Source organism: Lagopus muta, chromosome 7 (genome assembly GCF_023343835.1).
Source record: "Lagopus muta isolate bLagMut1 chromosome 7, bLagMut1 primary, whole genome shotgun sequence".
In the NCBI taxonomy this organism is placed as follows: Eukaryota; Metazoa; Chordata; class Aves; order Galliformes; family Phasianidae; genus Lagopus; species Lagopus muta.
The window spans coordinates 50,097,881-50,119,383 of record NC_064439.1 but is presented as its reverse complement, the minus strand read 5'-3'; the positions used below and the strand labels follow the sequence as shown (position 1 = coordinate 50,119,383).

General features: G+C 41.8%; 1 protein-coding gene across 5 annotated transcripts in view; it reads left to right on the top strand.

Moving 5' to 3' along the window:
• GLI3 (GLI family zinc finger 3) overlaps nt 1-21,503 on the top strand; it is a 203,718-nt gene that overhangs the window by 95,265 nt on the left and 86,950 nt on the right. For 4 of the 5 annotated variants that reach the window (XM_048951158.1, XM_048951156.1, XM_048951157.1 and 1 more), the window contains one exon: nt 16,106-16,211. In XM_048951158.1, the coding sequence (XP_048807115.1) occupies nt 16,106-16,211 (106 nt within the window). Of the gene's footprint in view, nt 1-524; nt 788-16,105; nt 16,212-21,503 lie in introns of those variants that run through there. The other variant, XM_048951160.1, reaches the window with a different exon arrangement.

Below are 21,503 nucleotides of genomic sequence, written 5' to 3'. Positions count from 1 at the left end.
TGAAAAATAGTGTTTGTTATTTGTGAGAACTTGCTCTATCAAATGGTGTTATTGTGCTCTTTGTATCTGTTATAGTTTCCATGGAAATAAATGGGAAGCATTACTTTCACGCTGACCTACAAACGTGCTACTTGTCTCTGAGTTGAAGCTTGTAGCTTGAGTGTAATGATAAGTGGTTTCTCAGATTTCAGTCAGAACAAATCAGACTTGTTTGTGGAGGAGATAGTAGTTGCTGTTCCTCTTGAAACATCTTCTTTTGGTCTTAGCTTTTAATGTACCTCATCATAGAGTTGTTCACTGTGTTGCAGTTGTAGGTTAATTGTTGGAAATTGTCTGCATCATTGCTTATCCCCAAATTCTAACCATGATATATTAATGAACCTATAGGCATACTAACAAGAGTTTTCTTGGAAGACCTCATGTAAGCAGGGACCTCCAGCAGAATACCCTTGTCTCCACTGCCAACCCTTAAATGAGGTCTGGGAAGGAGTAGATTGTGACTCCACCCCTTCTGGTTACTCAGGTACACTGTGTGCAGCTGAGCTGCCCTGGGTTGGCCCTGCCTTCCCACCAGGTGCTCAATCACTGTTTCAAGCTGTGACTTAGCATTTCTGCTGTAACTGTAAACATCAGCAAAGTGTTGCCATCTTGTTTGGACTAATGAGAATATGTCACCAAGAGGAATCCAAGAACACAGGCTACTGTTGATGCTGCTCATTCACATTCTGCTGTCAAGAAGGCTGCTGAACTCAAGTCTATTGAGGGCTACCCTGGGCTTGGGCATCAAGTAAGAGGTCATTTTCTTTAGAGATATCACTCAGGTTCAGTGCTTGAAAAATACAAGTCAAGGCAGTGTGGAATTAAAACAGAGACCTGAATTTCTTCACTAAATGCTTTGTGTATATTTCAGTCTTTAAGAGTACATTCATAAGAGGTTAACTTAAGTTGTGCTGTTTAGATCAGTTGAAGTGTTCGTTGCTGCAGTACGGGTAGATAAAATGAAGCTAATTACAGACTACTCAAATGAAGAAAACAGCCAAATAGTACTTGCTGAGAAGTTTGGAATGATGGGATTTTCCTGTGTTGCTGGGATTCTTTGCCATATCTAGAGAATGGGAAAGTTCCTTACCTCAGGACTGGCTCTTGAAATAACTTGTCTGTTCTGAATTTGGAGGGAAAGCCTGTTGGTTGAATTCTGGGGTGAAACTTAGATTAATTCTGGCACCTTAAGCCACCAACTCAAGAAACTGTGTGCTGTTCAGTCAGGGGTAACTTCTTGTGGAAGCTGTGGTCACACTGAGAAACAAAGTTCAGGATGTGCCAGTTAAATACCCAGTCAGGGCAGTGCATCTCCTCATCATGTCAGCTCATCAAACAGAAGGAAGAATATGGACATGTAAGCCATTATTTGGCTCCCAGTAATATACGGAATAAGTACATGAAGAAAAAAAGGAATTGGTGGTGGTGTTGTCAGTTCCATCTTGAGCAGCTTACTGTTTTTTCTCCCTGCTTTGAAGACAATGAATAGCCAATTTTCATCCTTGCTGTATGTGCCAAGGAACAAAAAACTGCAGCAGAGGGCTGGCTACAAGGTTGTAAAAAAGTTACACAGAAGTGGTTTGTTTCAAGTTGAAGACTGGGGAACGACGTAATAAAAAATAAATTGTTTTTCTCCTTTTTGTATTAGAAAAGCCTCAGGCCAGAAACATCTTGAAAGAAATTGATTTTTTTTTCTTTTTTACCCTTCTGAATGGATCAGTGTGGTTTGAAAAAATCATATTGTTTGAATGTAACCCACAAGAACGGCGGGGCTTGGACTCCTATTTTCAGTATGAGTAACTATCAGCAAACTTGGTATGCTGGAAATCCCCACCTCCTGGCACCTAATGGTTAATATAATCAGCTCTTCAAGAACTGGTTTAGGAGATATTTTCGTTCTATTAGCTCAGCTCATGTTATCAGTTGTAATAATAATAGTAAATTTATTGCTTGTATTATCGTAGCCACTCAAAGGTTTGGATAAGACTGTTGTTTTCTTTAGTTCATGCTGCAACTTAGGGTTTTTTTATTCCCACTTTAAACCTAAATTCAGCCATTCTACCAAAGCATTCAGAAAGGATCTTTTTGCCTTGTATCTTTTAATAAACAATCTTCATGAATACAGATCATAGCCTTAAAGCACACTGTAGAAGAAAACTGAACAGAGAGGACAAATGCTACCTTTTATACAGGAAACATAACAATAATAATAATTTTAAAAAAAAAGGCAGTTGTTACCAAATTCTGGTATTGACTTGTGAAAAATAAAAAATAAAATAAGGGTGACCACAGTTAAAACCTGTAGATTTTGATGCCAGCAGATACTGGAAAAAATACATACTGTCTTGTCATCCACAAGTAGTTAGGTGTTCAAAATCATTGCTTTTTGCATGTCAGCATGCAAAACACAAGCATGCTTGTTTGGAGATCCTGTACCAGCATGTGTGCTCATGTGTGCTTCTGTTGGATCTCACAGGTTTTGAAACCTGGGATTTTCTCATTTTCCAGCTTTCCTCTGCAGCCGCAGCAGCTGTAAGCATGTGTGCTGGTTTTTGTGCGTGTGGTTTTTTTTTTGGTTTTTAAAAGAAGGCTGAGGTTCTTTTTGTGAGATGACTAAAAAGTCTGGAACTTTTATAAACAAAACAAAAACCAAACCAACACTGAAAAGAAAAGCAAGATTCACAATAAAATCACAAAGATGATTTAGTCACTGTCTTGACTCCATTGAAATTAGTGAGAAAACTTTGACTCAGTGGAACCTGAATTTCACTCTGAATATGAGGAAAACTGAAAATTGTGCTTTGAGCCACTACAAGGTCAAATTTACTGTTTGAGCATCCTAACCTTCATGTTCATACTTTATAATACTTGACTCCCCTTAATAGTAATCTTACCTGTCCCTCTGCTCTTCATGTGATGGTTTGAATAACTTGAGCATTCTCTTGGTTTATGAAGCCTGAACTTCCAGATTTGTACTGTTAGTCCCTTCTGACAAACTTCCTGAAAGGTTTTTAGATTTTTGGTTGCTTCTTTTTGCCTGAGAGTTGGATTCAAGAGTGCATGGGTAGTTGATAATTTATTCTTTGAGGCTGTGATGAAGTTCTGAGCTTTACCACTGATGCCAAGGGGATGCTGTCCCTCAGCTTGCCACGACTGCTCCAAAAAGCATGGTGGTGATGACAGTGAGGAGAGCTCTGGTACTTACATAGTCATAGAACCATAGAATATCCCCAGTTGGAAAGGACCCACAGGGATCATCATTGAGCCCAGCTCCTCCAAGCAGTACTAACTAAAGCCATATGTACTTGTGTTTCACTCAAACATGCAGATGCCCGTATTTTGGTTAAAACTGCTCAGTTTGCAGTGGAAAGCAGCAAGGAGCAGCGGCAAACTCTCTCTGAAATGCTTTGTCCTCCTTGTAGCATGCCCTGCTTGGTGGTGAGCACGAGGCCTGCGTGCCCAGCAGGTCTCATGGCTGCATAGAGAAGGGCAGCCTCCTGGCACTGCCTGCTGCTTGCCTGCCTTTTTCTGCCTCCTCCTTTTGGACTTGCCTCTTGGAGCTGAGAGTATGTTGCGATGAGCTCTTGAGGCATTCCAAACTCCATATGCATTTTGTCCAGAAAGTAACTGCTTACTACTTTGTCTAGTGAAGAGTTTTGTTGATGATGCAGCTCTCTCCTGCCTATAAGCCTCTGCTCTGGCCAGTTTAACAACTGGGTTAAATACTGTTGGCAGTGCAGTAACCTTTCCATTGCTAAGGATAAGATTTGCTTCCCTGTGTAGAGCCAAATATGCCAAAGTACGGTACCAAAGCAGCATCGTTTTTCCAGTTTAACAGGTTTAGCTTATATTATTGGATTACCACTGAGTTTATTGTTTCATAACTCAACGAGGGATGGCAATGAACATTTTGGTTTTTCTCTCTTTGCCCGTGCAGTGGCACTGACAGTCATGGGAGCTTTCAGCCCTGCAGATAATCTTTCCAGGGTTATCAGTTACTTACAAACAGACGTGTGAAGTATTTGTGCAAAAGCTTTGAAGTGGAGTTCCACATGGATGCTGCTGGGGCTACTGGCCAGGCACTGTTGACACAGAGGCAGAGGATTTCTCAGCCCGGTGCGGTTCCCCTCAAGTGCTAGTATTCTGTGGCTAAACTGTTTGCCTTTCTAATGAAGTGAACTGTTTGTTTGAAATATGTGGTAGAAGGTATTTAAACAGAGACTAAAGTAAACTGTTGGGCTGTTCAAATAAGCCATGCATATCTGGTTTGTGAAGTGAAGGAAAACAATTTGGCTGCAGCTTGCCTGTGGGAAGGGCAGTTAGGGGCTGTTTAAATAATGAGCTGGGCCAAGCGGATGTTGCTGCAGCCTCTCGCAGGCCTGTTACGATAGCTGCTACTATTGCAGGCATGCCTTGCAACGCTGCCTTGATGGAGAATTTGAAATTATTGTCATTATTTAAAATGGGGATTTATTCATTAGCTGTGAAGACTTGGGTACATTTTTATTTGATTAAAACCATCCCAATTAGACAATGGACTGTTGAGAGCCAACATATGCTATTGCCTTTATAACGTCATTAGTAACCCAGAGTCCCCACTTTGAAATAAGATCGTACCCAAGTACGCAGACATCTGTTTCTGCCTAGCCAGATGGAGGTCAGAAGCATAACTTAAACTGCTAATCCTCATTGTGGAGCGGGGAACAGGCATCAGAGGAAGATAGTAACAAATGAACTTGGATCCTGCTTCTGGCAAGGCGTGAGGTATCGATGGCTGATACAATGCTTGGAACATGCACTGCAGAGATCCTGTAGTAAGTTGCTGCCTAACCACAAGCATGAGTTCAGAGAGCAGGGAATGGCTGGGAGAAGCGATGCTTCTTGTGGTTACAGCTCTTGGGTTCGTCTCGGAGAATCTCACTGCTATTTCTGACTCTGCCACAGTTCTACCTAAAAGGATTGTTCGTCAACAATGACTGGCAAAACTGAGATCTTCATCACAGCAAATGCGTTTTGCCTCCTACCATAGCACAAAACAATTAAAATCAGTTGTGTGGGGAGTTCAGGAGCAGAGACTTCTAATGCTGTCCAGTAGGGACCATATGTTTCCATCCATAAACATCATTTATTTTTTTTGAGGAAGAAGAAAGCTCCAAGTTGGTTAGGACTACAGTGCTGCATCTTCTGGCATTGTTTGCCTGTGCATTCTTCTCAGGAATAAGGTTAGTCACAACTTTTGATTCAGCATAGAGATTAAAACAGTCCTTATATTCCCAGAGAACAATAAATGTGCTAGAGTTTCCATGGGATCCAAAGAAGCAGCAATACTAGCATTAAGAGCTGGCAAACCCCTTGATGTTATTAACCAGAAAAGGACTGCTGTAGTCTCTGTCACAAACATTTAAACTTTTGACCTCCAACCTTTGTGTCAAACAGCTTTTCCGTATGGAGTGTCGCTATACCTCTCCTGCTGCCACTGCACTCAGTGGAGCATCAGACACTTACCTGATGAGAAACTGATGCTTAATGTGCAGGAAAAGCTCCAAGGTTGAGTAGAACTATCTCCTCCTCTCCTCTTGTGGGGTAAATAAAGTCACCTGTACATTTTCCCAATGTTCCTGTAGCCAGCCTGTGTCTGAAGTTTGCACAGAAAGATGAAAGGGAGGATTGCTACTCTGTGGTCAGGGTATACACATCTTAGTTATTTTTGTTGTATGTACTTGCTGTTAGGTGTAGAACAAAGCCCTTCTTTTGTGCAGCGTGTTGGGCTAAGACGGAACGGAAGAATTCACTGTTACAGGCTTGGAAGATCTTGCTCATGCTTCTCAGAGCTGTGGAGGTCCCTAGAAAGCGAGTGAGAAGTCTACTGGAGTATTGGTTATGCTCTAGCTGAATATGAGAAGATGGGGTTTTATGGCTATCTCGGCTTTGGGGCCCCTGGAACATGGTAGGAGTTCACAGAGCAGGAGGGACTGTACTGCATCACCCTGGTGGTCCACCTAGCCCCGTATCATTTCCATGCAGTGACCAAAAGCAGATGCCCCAAAATTTATGTAAGAATAGGGCAGGTCCTTGTTCTCCTCTTTCACTTCAAGTACCCTACGAGCTCCCAGTCATTCCCGGAATCTCCTGGTCTGTCAGTAGTTTCTTCACACTTGGACCCTTACTGCATTTTTCTTCTGTGACTTTTCCCTCTTTCCCTTGAGGCCATCTAAATCTGTAGCACCTGTAGTCTCCTGAGGCAGGTGATGGTGTGGCAGGGATTGGTGGGCTGTCTGCCTGATCCCCATTTGGCTGTCTTTCCCTTGTCTCCTAGGAGCATCCTTGGCTTCTCCTGTACTCTGTATAGATGGAAATGAAGAGTGGTGGCCGCATCTTGACCACATGGGAGTATAGAACAGTTCTATCCCAGTTCTTTCATAATTGTGGTATTATGATCCACCTCATCTATACTTTCTCTCCTCTTGTCCCTCAGAAACTAAGATGAAGAACACTGATGGCCATAGGCAGGTCATGTAACTTTATCTCCTGTTAGCCTGGTCTGGAGATTGGAGAAGAGGATGCTATTATAGTTATCTGCTAGCTCCTAAAAGCTCAGTTACAAACTAGGGCCCTATTGCAGCAAACTCTCTTCACTGAGATAGTTTTCAAAGTCTGTCCCCTTTTTTCCCATATCCCCCCTGTTAGATACTGAAAGGCAACTGTCAGGTCTCCCTGGAGCCTTCTCCAGGCTGAACAGCTCCAACTCTGTCAGCCTGCCCTCACAGGGGAGGTGTTTCATCCTTTGGATCACTTTTGTGGCTCTCCTCTGGACACTGTCCAACAGGTCCACGTCTCTCCTGTACTCGAGGACTCCACATCTGGATGCAGTGCTCCATGTGAGGCTTTACCAGCACAGAGTAAAAGGACAGGATCACCTCCTTTCACCTGTTAGCTCTACTTCCATGCCCTTCATTTAGTGCCCCAGCAATGCTGCTACAAGTGGGTGACACTTTTGCACTTAAAAGCTTGGGTTAAGCACCATTCATTTCCCAAAGCAGAAACACAGGCCAGACCTTGCCATCAGGTCAATAGAGAACAAAAGAGAGGAGGGAGTTGAACTGTTGGTATGACTTTGTGAGGAACTTGCCATGAACTGAAATGCCCTGTGGTGGGGATGAGGAAACGGGGGGATCTTCACAACAGTCCTAAAAACCAGCAAAAAAGCATCTGAAGCTGTTTGGTAATACGCTCATCCTGGGGGTGTTTATTAGGGAATGATTAGAAGTTGTCTGTAACTAAGAACAAACCTGAAATGATCATAAGGAAAACCCTAAAAAGAAGTGTGAGGAATTAGCAGTTCTGGGCAATTTAACTATTCTTTTCTAGGAAGTAAATAATGACTACACAGAACATGGTAGTTTTAATTCTTTTTTATCTCTTATTTAGAACTTACCACCGGACTATGTCAGAGTGTTTCAGAAAGGATATCTCCATGCTAGCATTGATCAGACCGAAGCACAGACAAGGGACGTAATTTGACGAAGGCCCTGTTAAAAAAGAAGTGCGTTGTGGAACTTGACTTGAAAAACTTAACACAGATTGGCTTGAATATTGACAATCTGACATTCTCAGAAATGAGCTGAATGAGTGCTTAGGGTAGATGTCAATAGGGCAAATGAAGGGAATTTGCCTTTCCATCTTCTGTAAAGTTCTGAAATAAAAAAATTGATGAAATACACAGGGAAAACTCTCTAAGAAGCTGAGGGGGGACATAAGGGAGCAAAGAGGAAGAAAACGACTCAAAGAGTTTAGCAGTGTCAAGAGGTAATAAGCAAAGTCTATTTCTACTTTTACTCATCTTGAGCAATGCCAGTTTCATCAGCAGTGCCCTGGAAATTGTGGAGCAGGTTGCTACCCCATCATGAAGGTACTGTCCCATAGTGAGAAAATGAAAAACAATGATATATGAGAAACTGAGTAGAAATACATACTCTGCTGGAGTATGTATTTGTAGAAGTAGGTGACTTGGATTACCAATTTCTAGGGCTGCTTCATCCTAGACGTGTCAGCCTACAGTGAAGACCTGATGCCCTAGAGTGCAGGCATGGTAACTATATAGCTCTCCCAAGCTGGAAGGAACCCAGAGAGCAAAATGAAATGACTGATTAATTTAGAATATGGACATAGAGATTAAAGAAGGCAATAAATGCATATTATTGAGTGGCTTGAGAGCACATCTGATAACTATCTACTCATCTGCAAGAGCTTGAAGAGTGTAAACACCACAGAAGGAGAGTAATTGCTTAGGATGGTACAGAGAGAAGCTAAATAATTATGAATATTTGGTTGAAATTTAAAAAAAAATCAAGTTGAACAGCAGGGAAGAAAGTCTCACTGAGAGTTCATCTGATTGTGCATCCCATAGAATCTGCACTGTTTTAATATCTAAAAATAGACATAATTGTTCTAATTACAGTTTTCCCTCTCTAATTCTTATCATGCCATAAATTACTCATCAAAGCTGCTAAGTATAAACTATTTCCAAGACTTTCACCCTGTGGTCTAGAACCTCAGCTGCTGGAAAGCTGTTGAGCTACAGTGATTTGCAGAATGCTGCACAGGTACCCAACGTTCAAGACCTGGCCTTCGAAATAGCGTTCAGACATGATTCTGCTGCACGGAACAGACAAATCTCCAAACTGTTATTTAAACAAGTAACTTTCTCAGATTGATTCACTCTTTGGAAGTTCTGTCAGCTTCTAAAAATGCCCCCTAAGGGTTTTTAATTACCCAGCTTTTCTTGATTTGTTCCTGCGTCTGATCAGCAGCTTACGAGGATGTGTTTGTTTCTTTCCTATGCTTTACCTTTCTTTTACTTCTCCTTAGCCACATGTATATTTGCATCTTGCACATATTTGTGATCCATATGTTAATACAGGGTACTCACATCTTCCCATGTTCAGTGCTGAGGCATACGTAATGACCAAACTGCATGTTTAGCCTTTGCTTGGGGTTCGGTCTGAGTTGTGAGGTTTCTCCTTTAGCTCTCTCCCATGCAGATCAGGATTTATTTTTTCATCACCTCTTGCTTTCCTCAGTTTCCACTTTCAACCAGTAAGCACTTTCAACTCAGTAGCTCGCTTTCAACCACAAGAATTTTCCATGTTTACAGAAATATGTATGCATATGCATATAGGTACAAAAATATTTGCATGTATATGTACATATATACAAAAATATTTGTGTGTGCATAGTCGCTTTTTGTTCAGTTATTTGCTATCCTTAGGGTATATGATCATTGTGCACACATGTAATAGAAGTGGGAAGTGTTTCTAGGCGTCTGGATTAAACCACTTGACTGGGGTTGCTGAGAGTTAAATGCGGGTTAGCAGCAGAGGATACATTAATGTGCAGTCACACAAGAAGTTAGGGGGAACAACAGCAAAACAGAAGGCATGCTTCAAGGCAGAAGATAAATTATTTTTTCACTGGAGAGTCCATTCGAGGTAATGGAGGGAGGGATTTCTTTTGTCAGTTTCCTGGCAGAGGACAATTTGTCATTTTCTTGTGGAGACCACGTTATTAAGTCTGTTAAGAAACGCTGCATGGGATCCAGAGGTTATAAAAAAGATGAGCTGTGCTGTACCCACAGCCAGCTGCATTAGATGAAACGATTTTCCCTCCCAGTAATGCGGTGGTGTTGCCAGGATGTCTTGTCATTGTCTTTCTGTGGGCCAATATACCATGCCAGCTGCATGCAACTGTTGCTAATGCTTGTGAGGATTTTCTAAGGTTGCTTACAGACTGAAGCAGTGCTGTTTGCTGGATGGAAGAAGCTACTGATAGTGCATTCTGATGCACTTCCACCACTGTATAAGTAGTATATTTATTATCCCAGAAGTCTTTTCCTTTCTCCTTTCTCCTTCCTCCTTTCTCCTTCCTCCTTCCTCCTTCCTCCTTCCTCCTTCCTTCCTCCTTCCTTCCTCCTTCCTTCCTCCTTCCTCCTCCTTCCTCCTCCTTCCTCCTCCTTCCTCCTTCCTCCTCCTTCCTCCTTTTCTTTTTTCTTCTTTTTTTCTTTCTTTTCCTTTTTCAGTTTGGCCAAAGGATCCACTAAAGCGAGCTGAATGGACTTACAGAAGTTTAGTTAGTGTTCCAGAGGCCAGTCCTGCACAGACAGCAGAACTACAGTGATGGGGATGAATATTAAAACGTTCAAACTGTAATCCATCAAGGAGCTCTTTAGCCAATACCTGCAGCAAATTTGGCATATTAAAGACCTCTTGGTGCCAGCTGATGAAATTATTTCCAGCTACTTTTTTTCCACCACACAGGAAGCTGCTCCTCCTTTAAGTGTCTGGCATGCTGGTTGTTGTGGAACTACTGAAAACAATAAAACGTGTTCCCACAAGGTGTGTAAGTTTACAATCAAAGAAGGGATAAAGTGCATGCCAGAGATCTGAGATGCCCTGAAGTCTTAATTTTTGGCTTTTCAAAGGTAGAAATTAATTTTTCAGCTGTAACAAGAGACACAGAGCTGTAACTGTGTTCTGGTTTATGAGGTTTGGGTTAGAAGTCCTGTGGTTTATTTATAATACAATATATGGGTTCAGGAAACGTAAGTGGAGGATAGGGAGGGGAGTTTGGTCATCATTAATAAACACAGATGTAGAAGGGCCATGATCTGATTGGAAACTGCTTTTCTGTCAGTGATATACCTACTGCATGCTAGCAAAATTGACATATAGTGTAACTGAAGTGGAGAGAACTTAGCAATTAAAAATTATTTCTTTTCTTCTCCTTCTGTCCGTTTCTCAGCTTTAATCATCCATTTGTGGGGTTTTTGTTTGTTTGTTTGTTTGTTTTTTGTCATGGCTTTTCTTCTTACAGACTTTTCTGTGTGAAGTCAGAAAGTGGGCAGTTCTGTTCATGCCAGCACTGTGCCCACCAGCATGCAGCCGTAGACCCAGTGAAGGCCCTGAGAAAGTTGGCTGTAGTGCACCTAGGGGTCAGATGTGTTCAGATGGCAGCTAGCAGTGCCAGAGCAACAGCTCTGGTCACCGTAAGGAGGTTCTTCAAGTGCTCCAGGTTAAGTGCATGTGTTATCGTGTGGCTGTGTCTCAGCCATTTTTCTTCCTGATGAAAGACTGTATAAGCATAATAGACAGCATAACTCACCCTAGTTTTTGAAAGGGAACTAAAAAAGTCCCCCAAAGACAACAGGATGTGCTCTTATTGAGCTCTAATGTAAGCTGTGATAAAAAAAAATTCCAAAATAATGGCTTTGCTTGGCAAAAAAAGCACTGGATTCTTGCCATAAAACCTGGCAATAACATTAAGCTCAGATCAGTTGAAATAAATTTGTGTGAAGAAAACAGTGATACCCCTAAGGATTCTGCAAACCTGAATGTAAGAAAATTCCCATCTGGTGATCAGCTTATGAACCAAAGGAAGTGTAGAAATTTGCTGGCAAACTCTTCAAAACAACTGTGTGTATTGAAAAGACATTAGTGGAGAGGCTGTATTTTGCTTGATACTGTTCCTTTACATCTGGTATGAAATCTTGGTACCGCTGAGTTCAGCATCAAAACCTGAATTAATTTTAGGGAGAAGATTTCACCTCAGGTGAGGTTATATCTCACGTAGAGTTTTCCCCCGACTTTGTTCTGACATGTATTACAGTGAGCTGATTGTTCTGATGACAAATGTGCTAAAAGACAATGAGCCCTTCCTGCCTTGTGCCTGAATCCCATGTTGTCTTGTGCCATGATCTCACAGTGCAGGTGCATACTTTGAGACTGCACCAAATGCACTCAAGCTGATGCAGGCATTTTCTACAGTGGAGAATGCTTTCTTGACATGCTGGGAAATGCAGCCTGTCGTTTCAGCAGCCGTCTTCCTCAAGGGTTTGGCAAGAATCACAAGGTGCTTGAGAAAATCAGCTGAGAACAGTCAGCTTTACTTGCCTTGACATTGAAGCCCAGCTTTCCAAATTTAGTGATTTCTTAAATGAGAGTCTACAGAAATGCTCTCTGTTTGTGAATGATCTCAGGGGCAGCCTGCCCTCTTCAGCATTGTCTCATGGTGTTGCATGACACCTTAGAGCCAGCATGAATTATCTGCCTTTCCACCCAAGCTCGCAGCAAACCGCTGCTGCATCTCATTAGACTTCAGATTCACTTTTCAGCAGCAAGGAACATACTTGTAACTTTTCCTTGCTTCTCTCCCATGGTGCTGCAGAAGAACCAGAGGTTTCTGACTTTCAGAGAACAAGTGGAGGCTCTTCTCTTTTCCTGTATGGGAGTGATTGTAATTTGAGAGAGATGATCCTATTCACTTCCTCTAAGGAGCAAAGAAGGATCCTTTGAGAAGAAATAAAAAGGCATGTTTTGCACAACAAAAAGTCAGCATAAATTGATGTATTTTCCAGTAAGTCTCTCCATGTTAAGAGAGATAGGTTTTGAGCATTTTAGGCAATTGTATCTCCCGTTTTATTATGAAGAGACTGTTCACTACGTAGGAGACAGAAGAGCATCTAAAGGAAGCTTGTAGCAGTAGACAGCAAAGTATGTGGGAGCAGGCAGTAGAAACCAAATTCTGCAATGAGCGAGGAATGTTTAAGTGTGTTTCCATTACTTTGGCATGTCCTCAAGTGTTCTTGAAAGTAGTGAGAATTAAGCACAGGACAGGATACTGCTGAGTGGAAGCTGAGGACTCCAAATACACAGGCAGCATCTGTCCATCTTGACAGATAATAACTCCCTGACTGTATGCTTATGTCAGGGAGTCTCTGCAAGAGTGTAAGGGTTTGTGGAAGTGTTTGTCCAAGAGTTCATGGTTGCCTTTGGATGTCTGCAAGAAAATTACCTGACAGATGCTTTGCTAGTTTGCCTCTCAGCCAGAATTTTTTAAAAATTGTGAGTGGTAATAAATAATTCCATTGCTGCGTAGGAAAGTTACATTTTGTTGATTTGTTTTGGTGAGAGGAGTTCCTGTTTGCTAAGGGTAAGGGTTTTGTTCCTCACACTTTGGGCAACATGTAAATGTTGTTGCAGTCAGAGCAGCGGTCCTGACTTCTGCACTAAGTCACCCTCTGGTTCTTTGAACAGAGAGAGCACCAGGAACACCAAAGAGATTCAGTCTCAGCCCATGAGTAGACTCACTCCTTTCTTAGCTACTGCATAAATAACAATGCCAAGATGCACTCAGTGTATGAAAAAGCACTGGAAAGCTGGCTGCAGCTTGTGTTACTTGCTTGGCAAACTTCTTAATCTGTATTTCCATTTAAATACGTATCAACCAATTACATTTTTGTGGAATTTCAAGTGCGCTCCACGTGAAGCCCTAAATGATGGGTGTGTTTGGAGGTCTCTGATGCAAGAATCTTTTCATGTAAATATTGAATGCTTTTCCGAATGGAGTAGTCTATGGCCACCAAAACACACAGTGTTTACTTCTTACTTCTGCACTGAGCATTTCCTGAGGCATGGCAGAATTTGAATTCCCTCCATAAACCCAATTCTGCTAGTTCTGCACATTACTCTCCCTGTCACCCATTTAGTCTGTTAGTTTGCTGGCAGTAGAGTACACAGCACTTAGCAGCTGGTTTGCGGAATCATCACTCAGGAGATTGTATGATAAGTAGCAGATGGCCAGGTTTAGTGGCACTTTATTCTGCTCCAGCAGTTTTAGCCTGACTTTGGAGAAGTCATCATGTGTTTTTTTCTTAAGGACTGAGACAGGAGATTCCTACAGTGTAGTAACTTGTCACATATAAGCTTGAGTTAGGATGCTCTCCAGCTGTATTGATCATGTGTAAATAATAACAGGTGAGACGGATAATTATGGGGGACTTCTGCAGCTCTGCTCGGTCAGCTCAGGGCTGATGGGGATGGTTCCCTGTGCTGTGATGGAGCATGGCTGCTGCCCAGATGGAAATGGCAACCAAGATGCAACCAAGGTGGACAAAGGAACTAAATGCAAGAGGCCTCCAAAAGGTGTTCTTGGGGATTTATATCCCACGTGCTAAATGCGGATTGGTGGTGTGCTGTGTAGGCCCCACAGAGCGTTTTGATTCACATAATACACACCTTCCATTCTCAAATAGGGGATGTTTGGTGATCACATTCAGCTTCAGCTAGACCTCAGGAGGGCTAACTGGGGTTTCTTAGCATGAAAGCTGACAGGAAGCTGGGGTGGGTGCTTGATGTGGGGAAGTGAGGAGGTTTGTGCTTACCTTAACAAGGAAAGGGTCTCAAAACCTTTGTGATCTCTCATCTCTTGTGCTCTTTTCTCCCTTCTATGTGTTGCTGGCTGGTGAAAATTGTATTCTGAGAGGTGGAAGCTAGCATCCTCTGGTCAAATGACAACTGTGTGCTCTCAGGGGTACTGATTAGCCACTAACTACCACCCAAGTCCAACTTATCTAGCAGAACTGGAATGGAAGCTGCCATGATCAGGTTCCATTATTAAACTACAGTTATTCTTCATTTATATTGTCCCAAGTCAGAACATGGTAGAAATGTGCTGTGGCTGATTGCACACTAGCTGATGTTTCAAAAAAACAAGCCCTGAAACTGGACAGGCCATTTCAAATGTTTCCAGATTTCCCTGAAATACTGGAAATATGCCTTCAGAATTTATGTGATTTCCCCTTCAGCTCATCTGTTTATTCCCCTAAGGGCCATGATTTTTGTTGCTCTAGTCTTTCCTTCCCACTTCAAAATATAATAACAAACCAACCCAACTTTTGACAAATACCAAGGGGAAAAATCCTTCTTTCTTTTTTAAATCACAGTAGTTTAGATGAAGCAACTGTTTCCATAGATAACATAATCTAAGAAGAGGATTACATTTTGCTGAATAGGAAGGGCAGAACATACAGAGAAAAGATACCTTAAGTGTCAGCAGGCGAAACTGAAATGGACTTAGAGATACAGGGAGGGTATAATTAAAGATTTTTTCTCTCTAGAAACGTTTTAGTAAATCCCTGACATGACCTAATGTCTGTACTTGTCAGCTTTTAGTGTTGGATAAACACATGACTTCACCCAAAGTGGCGGTCAGGTAATTGGGCAGGCTCTGTTTTTGTGCCGCTGGAGATGCTCAGCACTTCTTGCATTTGGGATGCCCCTCAGTGCAGCCTTGTGGAGGCGCTCCAGCATGGTGCTGCAGTGTTGTGGGGTGCTAACGGTGTCCCTAGCAGAACCAGGAACGGTTCTGCCTCAGACACAGCAGAGACGTGGAGCAGGCTGTGCTTGGGCCCTCCACCAGTGCGCTGTGGGAGGTGGAGCGAGCAGGGCTGGCTGACTGGGTTCCCCCTTTGTCAGCCTGGTTGCTGGGGCTCTCCTGAGCAGTGGAAAGGGAGGCATGGCAGCTGCAAGCCCTGTCCTTGGGGGAGGCGCAGCAGAGGGAATGGCTGGGTCTGCTGCCACAGAGACAAAGCAGGCGGCGTCCCTTTTGATTGCGGCGTGTGGGAAGGATCCTCTGGTCCACAGGCACGTTTCTTCTGATGCGTCTCTGTCTGTCTGTCGACGCAGTGCAGTTAAGCATCTCTGGTACAACCTTCCCTGATTGCATTTTGCTTTTAACTCTGTTGTCTGATTTATTTCAGATAGTCATTTCTCAGCATGCTGCTTCAGTTTTTCTTTTTGTTGTAGGACTGTTTAGACATCTCTGAGGATATATATTTTTTGTTTTATGGTATTCTCTGCCCAGCCTTTTCTTCTTTGGATATTTTTTCTTGTTTTAATAAAAAATAAATAAATCAGGAATGCTTAGGAATGATGGTCCTTTTGATCTGACACTTCACATATGGGCATGTAATTATTTATTAAAGATTTCTTGATGTCCCTTTCCATTTAAGCTATAAAAAGAGAATATTAAAATTAGTAAATACATATTCATGCAAATGCTGTGGGCCAAATGCTCAGACAGTCCTGAGTGACTGCAGTGGGAAAGGAGCATTTGACCCGTAAGTTGCAGTGCTGTTGGCACAAGTCTTAGCTATCTGTTCCATTTGTATTGGTGGTATTTGTGAAGAGTCACTGAAGATACTCAGATCTGGGCACCTTGCTTGTTTTTTCAGATCCACCTCACCTCTTCCCAGCGTTCCACCCTCCTGTACCAATTGATGCAAGACATCATGAGGGACGCTACCATTACGAACCATCTCCCATTCCTCCTCTGCATGTGTGAGTATTCAGTATTTTCACCCCGCTTCAGCTTCCTGCGATATCTTGAAGAGTGGGCAAGTATATGAATCTTTGCCATGCTTAAAACTGTGCATCCAGAGCACTTCGCCAGTTTAGCTGAAGAGTGAGCTTTACTTTTAGAAGGCATCAAGGTTATCTGTCCATGAAGCAAAACCAGGCTTGTGCCTGAGAAATTCTTTTCCAAAAGGTGGCTGGCAAGTGTTACCTATACATTTTGCTGACATTTATTCTGAGTGCTGTCATTCTATAAATGCTAAATTAAAAAGTGCCAGACAAAACATGTATTCTGTTTGAATCAGGCTTGGGACTCTTGATGCTAAAATTCCCTCTTGTGCTGAAGATTCTTTTCCCAGTGAATGCTATGAAAGATAATTAAATTTTTGGTAAATTTTCATAGTCCCTGTAGTGTGCGTGCACAGGCAATCGGTTGATTGATGGGATTGTCACCCAAACAAAATGGCAAATGTGATAGAGCACATGGTTTACACAAAGATAAAAGAAATGAATACCAGTGATAACGTGCATTAGAAAAGCGTGGTAGTGGTGAAATCGTTTAGAAATAAATATTACCTTATTCTATAGGGGGATACAAATATAAGCGTTGCAGTATAAAACAGTTGTGTCCGAAAACTTGCTATGTGCCATTAAAAAAATGAAGCCAAAAAGCAGGGCTTAGTACTTCACTAAAATGCTTGGTATATACATTTAATCATATCTACTAATCACCTCTCATACTGAGAAAATAAAAGAAGAAAAGCACAAGTAATACTTTGAAGAATAATGCGAGTTGTTTAGATGGCAGATTGCTTTGCTATGGCTATTAGTTACAGCTGTGTAATTACATATATGCAGAAGAAAAATGAAGTTGTTTTAAAACAAGTCCTCCTCTGTGAGCAGAATTAATTGATATTAACAATCCTAACTACATGCCCAAGTGCACAGACAATATTTTACTAACAATTTTTTTGGATCAGTCTTCTATTACTGAATTGTAATTTTAGAACAGATTTGCCTGGAGGTAAGTAATAAATCTGTGTTGCAGTCTTCTTGGGCGCTAGCGGAAAAGTGGGTATTTATAGAAGGGGAGAGAGTAGAAACCTGTGATTTATTCCTTATTTCCTCTGATGCATCAGCATCTACCCCACAGTCAACCACGTAATAAATATATTCACATACACATTTAGGTTTGCTGCTAAAAACCATTGTAAGCTAAAGATGGCAGGCTCATACAGACTCATTATGGTCATCCCAGATGTTGCAGTGCAAATGAACATTTTGACTAGGTGTTTTTGGGCACCTAGTGGTGCCCAAAAGAAAGAAAGTGGCTAGGAGCTCAGGTCTTGCTTCTTCTGAAGCTAATAGGAAATTTGTCTTTAGTTAGAGCAAGCAGTTCCTGGGGTGCTGCAAACAAGTGTATTAGTTCCCTGGCTTGCCCAAACAAGGTTGAGTGTGCTGAGCTGATGAACTAAACCCAAAGTGGATCCCTGATGTATTTTAACTTGAATTATCAGAGGGACTTATTGCAAAATCTGGGCACCACCGGCGCACTGTTGCTGAGGCGTCTGTATCCTGTGCTGTGTGGGGCTCTGTCTGTCTGTGCTCTCTGCCCAGAGCCGCATGCAAAGTGCACAGGGTCTTTTGGGCAGGTGCATGGCTGTGTCCCCTTTGGGTGATGATGAAAATTTGGGGCTATATGGCATCCTATACTGACTAAGTTCCTTAAGATGTTAAAGATGCCCACTGACGGCCTCCTTCCCTCTGAAATCAGTGCTGCCCTGAACTCTGCAGTCCTGCCTCGGAGCTGAGGCTTTGCCAGGCCCCGCAGAGGCTTATAAGGGGCAAGGGGATCTTGGCACATTAGGTTATGTATATAGCTGTAGGCAGTTGCTTTACACACTCTGACACCAACCCAAGCTTTAATCAGGAAATCTCCCTGATATTGGCTATTTGTTTTACTCCTGATAATTCTTCCAGTCGTTTAGTTTGTACCATTGAAATGATGAGCTGTAATAGATCTTGGAGCCATTATGCTCAGCACAATTCAAGGTAAATAGTCAATTAGGCAGTTGAAAATAACTTTGTTGGACTCTAAGAGCTTCTTTGTAAGTAGGTTCATCATGCTTTTGCAGGTTTCAGGAATAAATTTCAATTTTTGTGTGTGGTAGACACCGACGATTTTCTTGCAAGTTCTACAGACCCTCATGTAAGTGGCACTCAGGGAAGTTAGATCTGAGGCCTTTTGGAATGATTATTTGGACTGCTGTCTTAATACCATTGATATATTTAAAAAAATAATAATAATAATAAAGGAAAAAGAAGAGGACATGAGAAGTTATTTGAGAATTTTGAGAGAAAATGGCTAGAACACCAGTCAGGATCCAAGTGTTTACCCAACAGCTTTATCAATGACTTCATTGTATGAGTGGTTTTTCCCTGCAGCTTCGTAGTACCCTCAAATATGAAAAAAAATAAAAGTAATAAAATTGGCAGTTACCCAAGCTCCTAGAAGTGTGTTCCAGAACCTGTCAAACCTTAGTGGAATTAGTTAGTAGTAATACAAGTGCAGAAAAAATGTGAGAGGAGGCCTTGTCCACCTGAAGCCTATAACATGCACAGTATTTTGAACAGTGGCCACCAAAAAAAAAAGGAAGAAAAAAAAAAGGAGGAATTTGTAAGGTGTTACAGGCTTTTATGTACTTCCAGCTCCAAAGATATACGTGTGTTTGTGTGCATGATGATATCTATTTATGTGTGTGATATGTAGTTTAATTGCTGATGGGCAGAACTGCTGTATCCCAAATTTCACCCTGGAGCCAAATTTTATAACTGAGTTGTAAACCCCTAAAGTAGAGGTTTATGTTTGCGATGGAATTGCTGACAGATGCTTGTGTATACGAGGACTAGCAGTCATTGCTGTAATTATGCTATCGTATCCTATCATTAAAGATTTCAATTGAAAGAGGTTTATAAATTGCTCTTTTTCTTAGATAAACCACCCTATATTAAGGCATCAACGATATGGTGCAGAATTAAATTAAAATCTCATAAAATGAAATATGTTCTGTATTAGCTGTTTGACACTTAATTTGCCTCTGAATGAGTGGAGGAAATCACAAATTAACCTGCCTTTGTTTTTCCAACCATGGCTTATTAGGTGTTAGAACAACTGCAATTACAGCCCAATAATAAGCCCCAACCCTTATGAATATGTACTGAAATGTGTCACTTTGTGTTACCAAGACCTGTTTGTTAGCACTGCTTAGTTATTCTGGAATTTCCACAGTATGTCTTCAGTTTATACTTCAGGGAAGATGTATGAAACTTCAATCGTTCTTGAGCGAGCAGCAACATAACGACTCTATAACTGGAGCTGGAGTGTGGTTCTTTTGTGGGTTTTTTTTGTTTGTTTCTTTGTTTAATTGCATTTTTTTTTTTTTTAATTCAAGGCATGAATCTTAGTTTTCAAAATATTTCCATTAAACCATAATTCAGTTTTACTACTTTTCACTGAGCTAGCGGGCTAAATTACTTGTTAAATGTCATATGATTAAAACACACTAGAACAAAGCGTGTCTTTAATAATTGCACTGCTTGTTTTGTTTTTCTTTGTTGTTGCTTTTCTCTAGCTCTTACCTAATTTTCAAAATTGATTTCCAAAGCAAGGTAGTAAAGCAGAGACTAAAGCTAAGCCATTTTCAGTCCGTGCCAATGCTGGGCCATCCAGTAGAGAGACAGCTTTTCTATGCAGTGTCCAGTGCTGCTGCTGTGAGCATTCACTGAACATGGATTAATGCTTTAAACACGTTGGTTTTTTTCTTCTTGTATTCCTCAGGAGCCGTAATTCACAGATATGCTTTCATCTAGTTTTACAGTGATCTGATGTCTTTGTTGGCATTGACTTTGTCGGGATGAGAGTTCCTTGTAGTGATCAGAAGTGGGTTGGAGGCCTTTGAAGGTGACCTAGGCTGATAGTTGCAGGCGTTGTTCATGTGGCTGTGAAGGGAATATGGTCCTGCAGAGCTGACGCATGGACAAGTGCAAGGTGGCAATGAATGTCTCCAGGGTGCTGGTCTGTGTGCAGTGTGTCTGATGGGATGTCCTAGGAGGCTAATACAGAGATTCAGGGTTGAACATGTTACAGGATACACCTGGTGTTCCAAAATGTTCATCCATTCAGTCTTCACCTTTCTTTCTCTTCCCATCCCATCTTCTGTTATCCCTGGACTGTGAGTGAGGGAGAGCTAGGAGGTAAACCCGAGTGAAGGCATGCTGATGTTATCCACATGCTTAATGCCTGAGAAGTTTGCACTTGCAAGGAGGAAGCTGCAAGTCAAAGCTGCTGTCTTGCAGCTTCCTTGAATCAACAGTGCTCCAGGCTCATTTTTTCTAGTTGCTGATTGAGGCTTGTGGGGATCTGAGCTTGGCAGCCATAGGCTCTGAAATTATGCACACGCAGATAATTACCTAACACTAATCCCTCAAACAAATATTTTCAACTGCGTGAATGCACCAGTACTAAAGCAAAGCATGTGTTCTGTTTGCAGTCAGCTTTCAAGTTCATAAAAAGGGAGTTTGATTCTTGGCTGTGTTGTTTCGTATCTAATTTATACAGACATCAGTTACATAAGGGTGAAAAGGAAAGGAAAGGCAGGCCTAGGTGCTCAGCTTTCATCACCCTCTGAGTTTGGACCATGCAGTATAGTGGGAGATAGGCAAATGCGAAAAGATTAAAGGGTTGGCCTTGCAAAATATCCTTAATTATAGGAGAAACTGCTTGCCATACAGTTGGTAGAATGTTTAGCTTTTCCCAGCCCTATCACCACCGATTGCTTGATTTTTCCATCACGCTTTCATTCCTAAGCTCGTACTTCTTTTAAAAATGTGTTTTAACCTTTAAAATCTTCTACCTGCGGCTTTACATCACTGTGTCTGTAAACTGGAGGTTTGGCAAGGAACTCCCCAGATTATCTGAGCATTCCTGGATCATTTCGCCCCACCCAGTGTGAAAAACTTCACTGCTTGGATTGTCCTTAATTACTTTAAGGCTTGGAAGAAGCTCTGCGGTTTAGCCTGGAGCCGCAGTAGAAGAAAGGCTGGGATCTTGAAAAGAGAGCTATAGTTACAAGCCTTCCAAAATCACCTGTGAAAATATTTTCTGTAAGCAGGGAGAAATCTTGTGTTGAATGGGAAGCACCCCAAGAAGCCTGCCCAGGAAGTGGGGAAGGTGCAGCAAGGATAGAAGCAGCTGCAAATAGCCAGGGGCATTTTTAT